The sequence below is a fragment of the Anser brachyrhynchus genome (genome assembly GCF_964034855.1).
Source record: "Anser brachyrhynchus genome assembly, chromosome: 11".
In the NCBI taxonomy this organism is placed as follows: domain Eukaryota; kingdom Metazoa; phylum Chordata; class Aves; order Anseriformes; family Anatidae; genus Anser; species Anser brachyrhynchus.
The window spans coordinates 12,526,244-12,542,678 of NC_137706.1; the positions used below are offsets into that span (position 1 = coordinate 12,526,244).

General features: G+C 40.9%; 1 protein-coding gene and 1 long non-coding RNA gene across 3 annotated transcripts in view; one reads left to right on the forward strand and one right to left on the reverse strand.

Annotated features, from left to right (window-relative positions):
• The window catches only part of SH3GL3 (SH3 domain containing GRB2 like 3, endophilin A3), a 53,271-nt gene that overhangs the window by 21,382 nt on the left and 15,454 nt on the right, over positions 1 to 16,435 (forward strand). For both annotated transcript variants that reach the window (XM_080607186.1, XM_080607185.1), the window contains exons 2-3: positions 14,782 to 14,850; positions 16,029 to 16,101. In XM_080607186.1, the coding sequence (XP_080463312.1) occupies positions 14,782 to 14,850; positions 16,029 to 16,101 (142 nt within the window). The remainder of the gene's footprint in view (positions 1 to 14,781; positions 14,851 to 16,028; positions 16,102 to 16,435) is intronic.
• On the reverse strand, positions 4,684 to 14,774 carry LOC308200823. The gene is made up of 2 exons (XR_013955840.1): positions 13,539 to 14,774; positions 4,684 to 13,421 (listed from the first exon to the last, which is right to left on the reverse strand). It is a non-coding gene; the product is annotated as an uncharacterized lncRNA (long non-coding RNA).

Sequence of the window (16,435 nt, forward strand, 5' to 3'; positions counted from 1 at the left end):
GCTGTCTAGTAGACATAGATTTAAATCTACACTGCCAAAAATGTGTGTCCTTACATCAGATTTCCAAGGCTTTATGAGTCTGTATCGAATATTAAGGTGGGAGAGAGCTTAGACATAAAACCAGAGTTAGTTTATCTCCTCTGCTGTTTAGACCTGAATGGACTAACTTGAACAGGCTTAACTGGCATTAAGAATTGCCTTGCTTGCCATGAGGTATGCTCTAAATGAGTTTAGTTTGTGTCAGTATACATAGATTTTTTTTTTAAACATCTTTTTTATATTTATGTAGTACAGGTTCCCTGAATTCCTTTGGTGACTTATGTAAATTCATTGTCGTTAAAAACAAAACCTGTCTGTTTATATTCCGGAAAGCAATGGAAAATTTGCTTCATCGTAATGGGAAAATACTTGCACTACTTGAAGGTACTATCAAGTGCAGAGGGTAAACACACTGACGAAGAAAAGACTCCTTTTCTTGTCTACTCCTTATGGACTTTTAAATCTCTATAATGATAGGAAAAATAAAGCCGTATAAAATCATTTAAATAATGACTTTTCCTTTAGTTGTTCCTGTTCTTATAAATAGAATCAATGTCTTCCCCTGCAGGATTAGTTGGGATTACCAAAAATTACCATTTTCACCAGCTAGTCAACTAAGGGAATGTAGTAATATTCTGTCCAAGACCTGTCTTTCATTCCCATGCGTATGCAAGTGAAAATACAAACCAGTATGCATATAGCCTGTAATAAAAGGCTTTGAAGAGTTCAGCTCATCTCCAGTTACAGCAAGTATGTCAAGGAAATTGTACCAGGAGCAATATTTTATATGGCATGGACGTTGCTGTAGAATGTGCGGTGTTTCAAAAGGGCCAAAGGCATTTCTCTAACAGGCATTGAACATATCTCTAAAGAAGGAATGAACATCAGGCAGTCTGCTGTCCCAAACAAGATACAATTGGACAATATTAGAAACTGTATACTAACATCAGTGCAACGAGAAGCAAAGCGCTTACCTTCCTGCATTTCCTGTATCGCTGTCGTTAGTGTTACTGACTGTGACCCGTGTGCAGTCATAGGGAATGGTGTTGCTGTATTTGCAGTAGCAATACGCTGTGTAGGATGAAGACACAGAAAAATTAACTTCAAAAGAAATTTAGGAACAGTAGTTGACCAACTTTGCTTATGGTAGCTGGGCAATGCTTGATTTGGTTTCAGTTCATTGTGAATATATGGGCATCCCAAAATGACACGGAACCAATTAGAAAAAAGAAAAAACAAATCTTGCTGTAGTGTCTCTAGTCTCTAGTTGGTTTTGGAAGGTTAATGAGAAATAAAAACCACATAAAAAACATAAGCAAGGGCCGTAAGTAGGCTTTCCCCACTTGTCTACAAGGGGGGAAACCGACGTTGTTTATTTAAGCTTGTTTGAGTCTTGGTCTGGAGCTGGAGTGAAGTGCTTTACTTCACAGCCAGACTCGCCCGCTGGAGAACTGCTTTTCCCTGGCAGCTGGACCCTCAGGCTGTGCACCAGGGCACGCTGCTGAGTGCCGCGACGAGAGGTTTGGCCGTAGCATTGCTCAACTATCAGCTGTGCTGGTCCTTTTATTTTTGTACCGTATAAGATGGAGACGATAAATAGATGGTAATAGCACCACAAGCCTTGCTGTGACCGGGCAGCCTTTGTATTTCACACCATTGCTTCTTCATTCCGTCCCTGTCCTACTGACTTCACTGTAAGAAAAAATCTTTCCTTCTTGTGAGCTGTCTGTGGCTCAGCAGCGTCGGTGTGCTGTGCGTGAGGGGCGCGTTAGCATCAATGGAAAAGGAACTTTCTGGCTGGATGTAAACGTAAACCCACAATAGCCTGGAATCTGTTTCATGAAACCACCTATTTGAGGAGCTATTCATGGCAGAAAATTAATAGGAAAGATTGATGGAAGAAAATAGAAGAAATCACCCCTCTTTTCTCTCCTTGTGAGGAATTCTGAGGTATTTGCTGGCAGCTGGAGGCTGCCAGCTCAGATGCTGCTGCTTTTTTTTTTTTTTTTTTTTCCACTGTGTGTGTGTGTGTGATTTCTTCAGGTTTTGAGCAGAGCCTTACATACACCATCGATGGATAGAAATGTGTGCCATAGGAAAATAAAGGAAACTCAAAGGAACATATGGCAAAGAGAGATAAGTCATAAAGAGAGGTGAGGCAACTAAGAGGACAGACTAAATGGAAAAACAGTAGTAGGGAGAAGAGACTAAATCAGAAGCCAAGCTGATGAACATAAGGGGCAGGCAGTTTTGTTATTAGCCCTGAAATGTACAAAGAATTTACCAAAAATATGGGAAGGGGACTTGAATTCTCCTCACTTAGAAGGTGATGGGGAGAAGGAAAGACATGCAGAGCTACCAGTGATTACAGCAGGAGGAGAAAACATTTCTCAGGATGCTTGGCTTGCTTAATATTTCTGAGAGAGAGAAAATCTACAAGGCTTAAAAGAAATACTCGAGAGGTGGGGGAAAGTGACAGCTCTGCAATTATGTACTGTAATGTGAGGAAAGCATGCAAATAGGGCTGCCAGGAAAACCTTACGCAGGACTTTAGTACCTTAATAGGGCTGACTGCCCCTGGCACAGACCTGCTTGTAATACAATAGTTGTCAGTGGTAAAGTGATTTTCTTGCTCTCCCCTTCCCTGCTTCTAGTTTCAGTTTTTGAGCAGAGCCAAACTTTTCTCTTATTTTTTCACAGTTCCATGAAGATGATGATATTCTTAACAAAGACCAGACCTTGGTCCCAGAATTTGAACCTGTGGCATTGGTTTAACCTTGATGGTACGGAGAAGCATCAGTTTTGCTCCATTTTTCCCCAGAAGGCAAGCAGTGTTTATGCTTTGATCTGCACTGGGAGCTTCAGCAAGCTTTTAATTGTCTCTAGGACTCTGTGGGATCTCAGCTGGTGGAGGATGCCTAGGGAATATACTGAATTGCTGCATCCCTTCTGCCAGGGACATGTTTCGTTCCTGAGCCTCTTTTCCAGTATCAGAACTGTGCTGGCTGTCAGAGAAGGACTGGTACAGCTATCAGCCTCCTCTTGCCAAAGGCTGAGATCCTCAGGCTGAAAGGAGAATTTGCAGCAAACCTGACTTAAATCAAAATTCTTACAGGTTCACAAATGAAATGTAAAGTGCTAATATTTTAAATAGGCTTTCAAATGAATTGACTTTGAAGCACTAAATGTTAAACCCCTTCAAAGGTAGTAATTTCTGACAGAGCTTCCTGTAAAGCTTTATTTTTGCTAACTCTGGCAGTAGTGATGCAGGTAAGAGAAGTGCCAGCTTGAGCTAATTTTCCTAGCACAGATGACTGGGATTTGAGAGGTAACAAAAGGAGGAGGGACGGGAGACTCCCAGAAGAAATTACTGAATCCATTGCAGAAGAAAATGCTATAGAAAATGGAATGTCTCTTGTAATTTAATATTCTTACATGTGCCTCTTGTGTCGGTAGGGTTGCCATTGCTTTATAAAGCACAGAGTGCTTCTTTGCAAAAGCGTGTCTGTTCATTTGAGCTGGCAGAGCGCTTATGAGCCAGGAGCCATTGATCGGAGCGCTTTTGTGCAAGTCGTCTTTCTTCCGAGTATTCAGCTTTCTGTAATTTTTAAACACACAGCTTACTTTCATGGAAACGTATTTGCTGACTGTCAGAATTCTTAAAGCCATTTGAAATGTTTTAGGCCACAGTGCTGTGGTTCTTTTTGTGTAGGTGATAGTTTGTGAGTGTCATGTCCAGGTGTGCACAGGTAACGCTGCAGCCAAGCATTAGTTTAAGCGTTGGTAATTTCCGAAGTGTTTTCTATGTGATAATTGTAGACAGTACACAGAAGTCCTTACCTGTCTGTACATCCTAAGACACAGCATTCAGTTGTATTTGTCCTTTATTACTGCTAACTCTTCTACATTGTGGTTGCAGAGATATTTTATTTTTATTTTTTAAAAAATTTGTCACCTGTGCAACCATGATTTACGAACATAAAAAAGGGGTCTTTGCTGTGCTGTACAAGGAGAAACACAAGGACAAAATATTGCTTGAAAAGTAGGCATTAAGTAATAATAATATAGTAGTAGTTACTTTAGCCACTGTCAGCTGTTTATGGCTTGAATCTGAAATTAAACAGAGCTCATATTTTGGCAGTGTTTTGAGTCGTGTGTGCTTCTCTGATGGGTCTCATGAGACGGACTTCTAAGTATTTACATGCCAAGAGATTTAGATAAGCACTTGCCGGGGTTTTCAAAAGCATCCAGGTCCCTAATATTTCTTGGGTTTTGTGTGTGTGTGAAAGCTTCTGATCAATTCTATTCTTTTGAAGCAAAAGCACATTTAATTTGATAGAAAGCAGCATTCCATCCCAGTCTGATGAGCTACTGAGCTATTTCATCAATACTCTTCTGATTGTGTCTTTTTCCTATCTTTTTTGTTCTGTTCTTGTTTTCCTTCACTTGTTTGTGTTTGTGAGGAAAAGGGGAAACTTATTAATCCTTGTACCTTCTGACTTGCACTGAAAAGGGTATTCTTTGAAACCTATCAGCAGGTTTAATTGCATGATGTTGTTAGGTGTCATATTTATTGTTAAGACATCAATTTTGCAAAATCCAGCTTAGCGTGGTTTTGTTGCTGAGCTCTGGCAGATTTATATATTTTAAAAAAAAAAAAAAGCTAAAACTCACGGAGACAAAATAAGTATAGAAGTGACTGAACTAGGGAATATTTTGTAAAATATTTCCCTCATAGTTTTGCTAATAGTCCATTAATCTCCCTGTCAGCACAGGAGAGCAGCTCCACTATTAACTTGCATAATCAGTATTTAACATTTTGGTTACTGATGTATTATTTTCAGATGTTGCCCCAATGTAACTGTATGTAATGGTTTACGATCCTCATGGAGGCTTTGAACTTTGGAAGTTCCTTGCTTTGCATACAATTTCAAGGAGCTTTTATGTAATATTTTTTAAGTTTTGCTTTGGAATGAAGGTGTTCAGTTGGACAGCACAGAGTTTATTCAATTCCTAATTTGGGTCATAAATGTTTCACACAGTCTTGAGCAAACTGTGTTCAACTTTGTTCAACTTTCTGCTACTCAACTGCTTGCATATTTAGGCCAAAAAACTTTTTTTTTTTTTTTAAGGAATTTTCCTCTTTTGATTTTCCTCTTTTGTAATATTAACATTATTTAGGGACTAGAACAGTCCATGGTTGCATAGGTCAGCAGGAAGCTGACATTATTTTTCAGATTTTAAGAGAATTAACACTCAAATTTTGAGATCCAACACAGGAAATGTGGTCAGTTTGAACACAGAAAACAGATGAAAACACTCCTCATTTCACTTTTCTAACACAGTCTACAATAGTGGTAGGACCTTCCTTGCACAAATTGTGTACTCAGATGGTTTAATTTTGTTCACCAACAAAGGCTGAAATTGCATTCTTTTAATAAAGTTTAGTGACAGTGCAGTAATTGACAAGTCACAATTTGTATCCTGTAAATGTAACTTTTAATTTCTTTGCCTATTTGGAACTATGTACAGCATATTTTATGTCAGACAGCTTTCTTCAGGGCAAAGGAGATCTGGGACTGGCATCCTAACTGCAGAATTACCACTTACTGTGTGGCCAAAGCATCAGTTTACCCCAAATTCAATCAAGTACTTAAGCTTCCAGTTTTACCCCTAAATTCCTGGCATCGTAGGAGCTTGAATGTGTGGTTGAAACAGTACCAGTTTGCTTCTCATTTTTCCTGTAGCATCAAAACCTGTAGCAGTGGCAAACAAGTGGTTCCTGCTAGGAGCTGGAAGTCTGCAATCCAGAACGATGAGTAAGCGCTATCATCTGTACAAGGCTCTTTTAACGAGAACCTCAAGACTTCTGAAATGCCACAGCAAGAGTCAGACTGTCAGCTGCATAGCGAGGATAAAACATTCAGAAATATGTTAAGTGCTCAAATGAGAGGCATTTAAAAGAGCATGCTTTCTTAGAGGGAGAGGCAGCACCCTTCTCAATGTACAGACTTGCTTGTGGAAGTCTAGACTACACAGTCTGTATTTACCCATACTTTGGCAGGATTTTGTTAATAAGGTTAATTTAAATGGCTGCCTGATTGTGTACTCATTGCATCAGCTGGGTACGGGATTTTAAGTGTTGACCAAATAACAGCAAGTGTTCAGCATTCCTGACCCTACTTAAAGCTCTCCTTCTGGCATGGACTTTTTGTGTCTAGCTTTCTGTGCAACAACTCTAAGGAGCATTAGAGCTATAGTGTAATGTCTGCTGTTCCCTGAATTCTGGCAAACAACAAAGAAACAAACAAAAAAACCCTTACATACCCTTACATACAAGAAACATATTAGGAAGATGAATCACATGGGGGAGTTCTAAGTATAGCCATAGTATAGTGTGTGTGTGTGTATATATATATATATACTATAGTATAGTATATAATACTTCATTGCGGTTACTGGTGGCTTTCATAAAGTGCAGGACCACAGCTGACACACTGTCCTGTTATTGCAGCTGACTTAATTGTTTAATTCCAGCCACTTCATCTCACCTCAGCTTTGCCAGAGCAGCATGCCCTTCTCTTTTGAAAAATTTCTGTTGTGATAATACTCCCAGCTGGCAGAATCTTTTGTTTTGACTATGCAAAATCTTAGGGCTTGTTCAGCTAATTGCACTCTTCACATTCTTTTTTCATTATTTTTTTTTTCATCGTGTATGTCCTTCTTGAAGAAAAGGCGGCACTCATCAAGCAGTAACCTCATTTATGTCGTGCTTGAGCTCTGAGCGTTTTCCTTCTTCAGTGTGGTTGCCAAAGCAAAAGTCTTATTTTGATTAAATACATTTGGACATGTACCTAGGTGTCTTCAGCAAGCTTTACTCACGTGAATTGATTTAAATTAGGAGAGATCCCACTAAGTGGGGTAGAAGAACTGTGTGTAGAAGAACTTAAATCAGTGGGAATTCTTACTTGCGTGGTTACGAGTCCCTAGCACCGTTAGTTTTATAGCAGAACCTCGCACCGAGCAGCTGGTGAGTTGCTGGAAGAGATAGATGTCTTAGATTATCTCTGGGAGGTGCATGTAGCTTCATGTCATTGCTCAAATGTTTCTGCAGGAACCACTGCTTGCAAGGGCTTTCTTGATCCCAGAATCCACGGCTCGCACAATTTGAGCTTCCTTTCTAAATAAAACTGCGCTGCCACTTCTGCACCTCTGCCAGAGCTGTGCCGTTGCAGCTCAGCTGCGGTGGCTCGCCACTGATTCACCTGGGTGGCTGCAGGCCTCGTTCTGTGATGGGAGAGGGTCGTTTTGTCTTTATGGAGCTTCTGGGGTTTTGGTGGGCTGGGTCCATTCCTGTTGATACTGGCAGCTGTAGGGCTGGCTGCAGCGGTCTCAGCTTATCCCCTGGCTGGGCTTTCTCAACACTTTGGGTCATGCTCTGCTGTGAAAGATTGGATTCCTCTTAGAGTGTAGGCTTAATAGTAATTGTCTCTACAGGCAGCCTCTAAAGAGGAAAATGCTCGCAGCTGACTTCATGTTGCACCAGAGCATCACCATGAAGGAAGGCTGCACATGGGGACACCCTCAGGTCCCTGCTTCCCCAGCGAGTCATATTGCAAACATATTTCTTCTCTAGTCCTCTTTATTCATCTCATTCTTTTATACCTCAGTTCATCTGCCTTTGTAAAAATAATCTATTGTGACCTTCCTGGACCTGTTTGTGTGAGAAGTTACAAATAATGAAATCAGCGGTTCATAAATATTAGTGGCGATAAGAATGTTCCTCATGTATACAAAAAACACTGCCAGTACTTTTGTTCATTTATTTAACTTTGTGTGTGTGATCCAGAGATCTCTACGAGATGGTATGTTTTGCTTGGGAAACAGGCCCTTGAGATTTTTGGTGTCCTTATAGAGAGCCCAGGTGGTGGGGTTTTGTTTTGTTTATTTGCTTTGGGTTTGAAGTTTTTGTTTGTTTGTTTTTAGCACAGAATGGAATTTCCTACAAAAGACTGTGCGTTGAAAATGAAATGGAGCTCAGGCCTTACGTTTCATTTTTATAAGTTGTATGAAGTTTTTTAAAATTAGGGAATATTTAAGAAACATTTTAAAGAAATGCATCTTATCGGGCCTCAAATGTAGCACAATGCTCTCTATATTTTAAATCCCTCATATTTAAAACAAACAAACAAAAACCAACCAAACAGAGCTCTGTTGGGTACTGCGATTCTTGTTTGCTGCTGAGATGGGATTTGCTAGTGGATCCATCACAAATCCCTAAGGGAAGCTTGGATGTAAGACAAGCCCTTCCTTTATTCAAGACTGTGAGCACAGTCTTGGGCTGTCTTTGAAGTATAGGCACGTACTATAGCTGATGAATTTATATTTCTATTTGAAATATCTGGGAGTAGAGATCTTTGGTGAAATGCTAGAACATGAATTCCTGTGGCTGTGGATGTGACCTTCTGAAGTTCTGGTTCAGCTCTTTGTGAAGGGCAGGGAGCTGCAAGAGAAACGTCCAGCTGTATGTAACACTTTTTTTTGTCTTCCCCCTGCATTCATATAACAACGTACTCTGCAGTAGGTACCATCATAATGCTCTTTTAATCTTTGTATCCGCAACGTGATTATAATTTTTAATCAGTGTTAATGTCCCATATAAATTCTAAAATAGTATAGGACGTTTTATAATTGCACATGAGCTGTTAGCCTCAATTCCTTAAACATCCATGTGCAAGCGTTGATGAATTCAGGGAGATTTTATACCACCCCTATAGCCCTGAGTACAAGTCAAGTAGCCATCCAACCCCTTTGGCCTGGAAGACAGGCCAGCACCTTGCCCCTCTAATCTGAAAGAGCATTCTGGAAAAGGACAAAAAAATAAAATAAAAGTCTCTCTTCCCTCAGCAGGCTGGACACTGCAAGGAAGCACTGCTTCGGCCAGAAGACACCTTGCCAGCCATCCTTTTCTTCCCAATGCTTATGACAGGCATGTAATTAAAAAAAAAATAATTCCTCAGAAAGCCGTTAGTATTGGCACATTGCATTACATCTGTGCATAAGGACTTAACACCAAACAATTACGGGGCTGCAGGGCAATAACCGAAAGGTTTAATGCTTTATTAAGAGAAGTGTAGCTATTATGCACTAACCATGCTGGAATGCAGTGTTTTGCACTGAGCGCAGTACTTGAAGATATGCCTTAATGCATTTGTGCAGCTTGGCCCAGCGATAGGTTTCTGTGGGAACTGAAGCAGGGTGGTTACATTATTTCCTGGCTTTCTATGTATTAGCTTTGGGATGAATCTATTAGTTTTCCCAATTGATTGCTTCTTTCTGTTTTTAGAGGGAATATTTTCATAGCTTTGGGCTTTTTAGTTAAAATATTTTTTTCTCCCCTTAAAATCTAGGTTTTGCCTCCTGGGTTCGATAGCGTGCATATTTATGACAAATGAAGGAATTTTCCATGCCATTAAAGTTTCAACAGATAATTTCAACAGATACGCGTTCAGAACAAAATAAATGCTGTTACGTGGTGAAGGGTCAATAAAAGCTCTCAGTCTTTAACAGCATAAGATGTCTTTCATTCAGTCATTAAATAGCATTTGATGACTTCTTGGCCAGTTATGTACAAGGGAGTTTTGCTGGCTAATTAAGGACTTACTCAGCTACCGTTGAAACACATAGAGCTCAAGAACAAAAAACCTGTGATGGTTCAATCATCTGTTGCAAAAGAAAGGCAAAGCAAGTGAAAAAGAAGGTCAGAGCACGTGCGCAGGTATTGGCCGGCAAGAACCGTATTAACTTGTGTTACAAAATACCCAGTGGATATATAAAAAATAGGGTAATTGTTTTGAGATTTTTATCAGCTCTCTGTTGGTCTGGGATATTTTTGGCAGTTTCTGGTGCTCAGTAACCCTCCTTAGTGAAATATGAAAAAGAATTGCAATTCACATTTAGTGGACGTGATATACAAAGCACTGGAAAAAGACAGCGTTCTTCTGAAGCTCGTTTTCACAACCCATCTGAGAGCAGAGAAGTACACCATTCCTGTGCAATAAGAGGTATAAATCTTAACATACTTCAGATAAAAGTACTGAAAAATTACATGGAGGCTTGAGGCCTTTTTAGTTCAGAGTTTTCTTGAGGCGTAGACTTTAGTTTAAACTGCAGATAGTTTGTGTGCTCTGCTCTTGCTTGGTTACAAGAGAACAAATCAAAAGAAAATTAAATTACCGTAAAGAAATTAAAGTAACAAAGAACAGGTGTGAGAACAAAATCTGGATATTATGTTTATGGAAAAAATGTTTTTTTTCAGAGAGTTTCTTGGAATATAAATTCCTCGGAAGATAAATATTTGCAGGTTTTTAAGACTGTGTAACAAAATTACAATTTGCATGTTGAACAATAGTTGGATATACAGAGCTTAAATAGAAATCACTGTAGCTGAAGTGGTTTCTTTCAAAAACTTCTTTTTTTTTTTTGTTTCTCCCTAGATATGTCTTCCTAGAAAGTTCCACAGTGAGCCCATGCTATTTCAGTTTCCATTATTACAAACAACAGCAGGATCTAGCAAGAAGCTGCAACCGAGAGCATTTGTGTACAAACTGTGGTGTTTCTTTATGCAAAAAGGTTTTCTCTTCTGCTGTACTGAGCGTGCAAGGTCTGTAACGAACTGTGGCACGGCAGTTATCACATGTGACTGCAAAGGAGAGGTGGTAGTAAAACGGGAGATTTGAAACTGGTTTTGTGTTTGTGCTTAAGGGTAGCTTTGTTTTACTTCAACCTCACTGACTCTTACCAAGTCAAATGTGATGGAGGGAGTTGCACAGAGACCTGAGAGGAAGAAAACTTTATCGTTTTGCAGGTGGGGAGCTGTGCCTGGGCATAAATAGTGATCTGGAGGAACCCCAATTAGCTCTGCCGAATGGCTTTAGCTTCGGGCCCAGCACTGGAGCAGTAAGGGAGTGGTGGCCCCGTGGTGTGATCTGGATGTTTCAGAGGCCCAGTGTTTGGGCTCTGTCCCTGTGTAATGAAAGATTCAGCACCATGGCACCTGGCTGCCTAGTTTGGAGATGAAGATCAGCATTCTTCCCATGCAAACAATTCCAGGCTCCCACGGAGCACAGGCTCTGTGTGACGGCAGCAGTTTCGCCTTTGATTAGCTGACTCACAAACACCGATAGACGCTGCCTCGTAATTACACGGCCCTGTAGCTGGGCAGGCTTCTATTTAAGTTCAAAGCATTTTGCTGCTTGATTTAACGCATGTAAATGATGCTCAGCAGATAGAGAATTAAAACTCAGCAGTTGTCTCCTTTGTGCATCCGTTTGCAATGATTAATTTGGTGTCCTGTGACTTTTAATTGGAAGAGTGGCAGTACTGGTTTTATAACTCCTAAATTCGCTGTGATCAGAATAAAAGCTGTTGTGTTTCTAAACGTGAGAATAGTAAAGCAGGTCCTGGTTATACCAATATGAAATAAGCTGTCATGGTAAAATTTAATGATAACCATTAGAATTTTATACCAATTTTTACTGTCAGAAGCTCAGAACAGTTTATGGACTGTAAGGAATCAGTCTACCATATCTCTGTGAGCACTGAGGTACTCATTCTCCTTTCAGAAGGAAACTGGAGCTCAGATTAATTTTCACTGAAAGTGTCTGCTTGGGTTAGAAACTGCAGGGTCGTTGATGTTTGTGTGTGAACAAACATTTTTCTTCTGCTCCTTGATTTTCTTTTGCTCCTTGATTTTGCTGTGCATTATTTAGGTAGCTTTTGGTGTATGTATGAAACCATGTCTGCGGATCCCATGGCTGGCTCTGTGTGGTTGCATTCCCACAGACTGTAAATGCAGATTTAGAATCAGTTGGGTGAGTTGGAAAAGCCCTCCAGGTTCTAACCCCTTCTAAGCTGAACGTAGACACCAGGCTGATGTCTTCCACAGGCTCTGGGAGTGCGCTCCGTCCCATCATCCAAGCTGATAATTCAATTTTTCCATTACTCTCCACAAACTGTAGATACAGAATGTCTCTTGCTCTCTGAGAGCTGGTGCATGGAAACCTCCGTTGTCCCGTGACCTTGGATCCAACCCTGATGCTTTCCTCACTCCCTGCTGCTTCAGCAAGCCCAGGGGTCCCCATGCAAGGAGTGACTCAGGGCTGCTGCAGACAGTTTCTCCCTTGCTGAGCAGCACCAAATGTTACCCGTTTAAAACACAGTGAGGAGTTTTGCAACACTGCAGAAGAGAAACCAAAACTAAAGGTGAACGGCAGTATTTGAGCTGATGCATGCGCAGGGAGGGTGAGCAGGCTGCAGCCTGGTGCTGGCATGTCTGCACGCTGGGAGGGGAGCGCAGCCCTGCCAGCCAAGTGGAAATGCCTTGGATCAGCCCCTGCACTCCTGGCAAAACCAGCAACAACACAGCAAGCCTAAGTTTCGGACTGCTAATCCAGGGAGGTGTGCGTGACCATGTATAGCCAATGGTAAGCCAGGGAGAGCTAAGGGATGCCAGTGGGTAAATGGAGAACGCCTTAAGGCTTTTATTGAGAACATATCACCTTGCAGTGTAGCAGATGAGAAACTGCATTCTTCAGAGTTTGTCAGTCTTCCAGTGAGTCAGTGAAGTTGTTGGGTGGTTTTCTTTTTCTTTTCTCTTTTTTTTTTCTTTTTTTCTTTAAGATCTCTGGCATTATCATTAGTGAGTGAACTTTCTACCTGTCCACCCTGCTTCTTGTTGAAATGTCCAGCTCCATTCTCTCCAAGGGCGGGACATTTCATTGTTATAGCCATTTGGTGCAGTAATTTATTATTAATTATGCTTTCACAGTCGAGCAATCACGTTACCTCACTGCATTTATCCTCTGCCAACACATAAATGGATTATTTATAATGAGACAGTTATGGGTAGATGCTGAATGTGGATTTTACAACTTCAGCCTAAGAAGAATAATTCCCCCGCTGCACTCAGCCTTCTGAAAGGGATCGCCGTGCGAGGGCTCAGGAAGCCATGGATCTCTGTTCAGTGCCTGCTGGAGAAGGAAAACATGTGTGAGGCTGTGGAAAATAGCACTGATTGTTTCAGGAATTACCATTACACAGAAAAGAGACAAACTGCCAGCATAAAGAAGTTGCACGGTTTCTGATAGGCAGTTTTTCACATTCTGTAAAAGCTTCTTTCTGTAACAGCTCCTTTCTCCACCCCTGCCCAAGGACTCCTCAGACGTACCTGCGGAGGTGCAGGCAGTGTCCCCCTCCCCACGTGGCCTCGCGTCGCTCCTCTGCGGTGACATCTGATGGTGGGAAGGTGCTGACTGCCACAGCTCCCTGGTGCCTGGGCTGCCTCATCTCTGATCTGCTTTTGTGCCTGTTATGTCAGTGCTCTGGAAAAGAGAGAATCTTGTGAAGTTTGTAGGCTGCTTGGCATACCAAGCACAAAAGTTGTGAGTCTTACTGTAAAGCCAATAGAAGTAACTAGTAGCACGGCTCTTTGAACTCACCTTTTCCCTTAAGCAGGTGTATTCCTGTGGCTGTGTGGCACCAGTGATGCTGGTGCAAGGTCAGCTGTCGCTGAGCTCCCAGCCCTGCTTCATCAGCTCATTGCTGCTTTTTGGCGAGGCAGCGCGCTCCCCGCACACCTGTGCCATGCAGGCTGCGGCTGAGAAGAGCGAAGCATTGCGCTGCAAAGAGGCATGACACATTTTCAGATTATGCAAGTCTCCGAGGCCCTTTTAATTCAGGGAAATAAATTCTCTTTTAGAAGGTGCTGAGGATGAACAAAACACTTTACTGGGGACAGGTTTGGGGAATGCCAGCAGTCAATGAGCCAGGCCTGGGTTTCACATCATGCTGTTACAGATTCAGTGCTAAGAGTCCATTAAAGCAGAGAAATGTCTACTAGGATAATTCCTACAAAAACAGGAATTTGTTTGATGTTTGTTTAATGTGTGTTAAATGACTTGTCTCATAGTGGCGTAATGCTTTCAAAGGCTGTGTCACTCTGGGTAAGGATCTGCCTGTTTTTTCATTCTGTTGCAGTGCAGGTGCCGTACGTTGCAAGAAGCAGCCAGCAGAGAGCTGCTGGACTCTTTATGCCTAGCCATGATTTAGTAAGGACCAAACTCAGGTCTGATGGCCTGGAGTTTTTATGCAAAAGGTGGATAACGTTATAGCTGTCTTAAGAAGGTTTACTGAAATCCTTGATTTCAAACCATTGCTCAGAGTTTCCGAAGAATGTGTGGCATTTTTGTGTTCAGTGTCATAAAAATGCTCAGTCACGCAGGTGGTCACAGTGCAGCATCTTTCCCGAGTCGGTTCCTTCCACAGATCTGCACGGCATGTAATTGCCATCAGCATGGATGGGAGTTGTATCTGTGGGCCTAATGGCATGAAGGACCAGAAGGCACTCAGATATACAGAGCTGGAGAAATATCCCTGAAAGCGTTACTCTGGATTTGCCTGCAGACAGACTCTGGTCACTCTGCTTGAAATATGCAGTGTTGGTTGTGCCTTTAGGGTACAAACTGTTAAAGCATGAGAAGTCACTTCAATGACTTCTGTTGTAAATTCACATCTCCGTTTCTATTGAAATAAGCATTTCATTTCCAAGAGGAAGGTTACTCTTCTCCTGCACAGTTGTTGTATATTTTCTAATCTGGGGTGAATTCTTGTGACTCTCAGAGATATTTGTTCTCTAAAAATAATGATGCATTTTTTTATCATTATGAAATTTGTCTTTTACAGTTGTTCAGTGAAAAAATAAGTGGAGCTGAAGGAACAAAATTAGATGAAGAATTTCAAGAGATGGAAAGGGTAAGGAAAGCAACGTACGTTTTTCAACACTAAGCTATTGCAAAATCAAAAGTCTTTCACATTTCATATGCTAGAATGGTATTATAGATTTACATGGGGGAAATACTTAATTCAAAACATAAATATGTAAGAATAAGTGCAAATTTATCCTTGATTCTTGTCAGCTCAGCCAAGGGAGAAGAGACATGCAGAAAGGCTGTCTGAGCAGAGGAGGCTGGTTCCACGGACACCTCTTGACAGTGAAGGGAAGCTCCTCCAAGACTGGTGCAAAGCACCAAGAGAGACTTGTCTTTTTCCTCTGTCTATGTGGGAAGTTAGCGAGAGAGAAAAGATTCTTTTAATTCAGAATTATATTTGTTAGTCAGGAATTAATATGAATTGTTGTGGAAATGGAGATGTTTGTTATCGACTTATTCGCGGTGGGTGTTTCAAATCAAACTGCGTAAATGTCACTTTCTCCATTTTGAGCTTTTAAGTGCTTTTTATCACCATTGTCTTTTCTATGTATTTTAAATGTACATAGAGGACCTAGGTCACAGTTTTTATTGTTGGCAGATTGAAGAAAAAATCTTGTGTGAGTTGTTTTTTTTTCCAACATGCATATTTAGGATTTATGGTCTAAACAGGCTTCTAGGTTTCAGTTTCTTTGGCTTCAGAACAATTATTTCCTTTCTCTGCATTATAAGAGGAAAAGTAATATGCAGACCCAGAGGTAGGAAAAGAGAAACAACACAGAAATGTGATTTTATAGCATTTTAGAAACTATTAAATGGGAAGACAGTGCAAACCACTGCTTTAAATGGCCCTGACCCCAAGACTGTGAGCTAGGAAATTTTAAATCTTTTTCAACTGTGGAGAAAAGCAGTCATAGTAACAATCATTGGGTTGGCAGGAAAAGTGTAGCCTAGAATGCATAAGCAGCATTTGAGACTTATGAGCTTGAGAGATAAGTAGGTCCCCACATTTTGATACAAAATTTTTCTCCTGTGTGCTAACTGCAAATTTATTTTGGTACAATCTTGTCACAACCGTGGCATGACTGTTTATTTTAATCTACCACATTTGCTTTATTTTAAATAAATTTTCACAATCAGCTAGAATAGTATATCTAATCAAAATACAAACTTTCTAGTAACAGGCTTGCTTTTTGCTAACTTTTGATTACTTTTCTTTTTCAGAAAATTGATGTTACTAATAAAGCTGTAGCAGAGCTGCTGTCAAAATCCACAGAGTATCTTCAGCCAAATCCAGGTAGGGTAGAGAAAAGTAGGTGTCAGATTTTGCTAAACATTATCTTGTTACTCAGAAATTCATCCTAGGTGGATTAATTAGGTCATTATTGTGAGGTTTCTGGATGTCTGGAGACCCTCAGCAGTGTGTACAATGAACTGTACTGTAAAATGGAACTGTAAAGTTTATGTGCAGCAAGTCTGATCTGCAATGCAACTCACAACACACGATGTTGGTCTTACTGGGCGCATACAGGTTGTGCATGCATGATGTGTCTTGGATGGCCTGGGACGGCAATACAGCACCTGTGTTATTTATGCTGGATTTCCTGGAGTGGGATATGGATCCCTAAAGT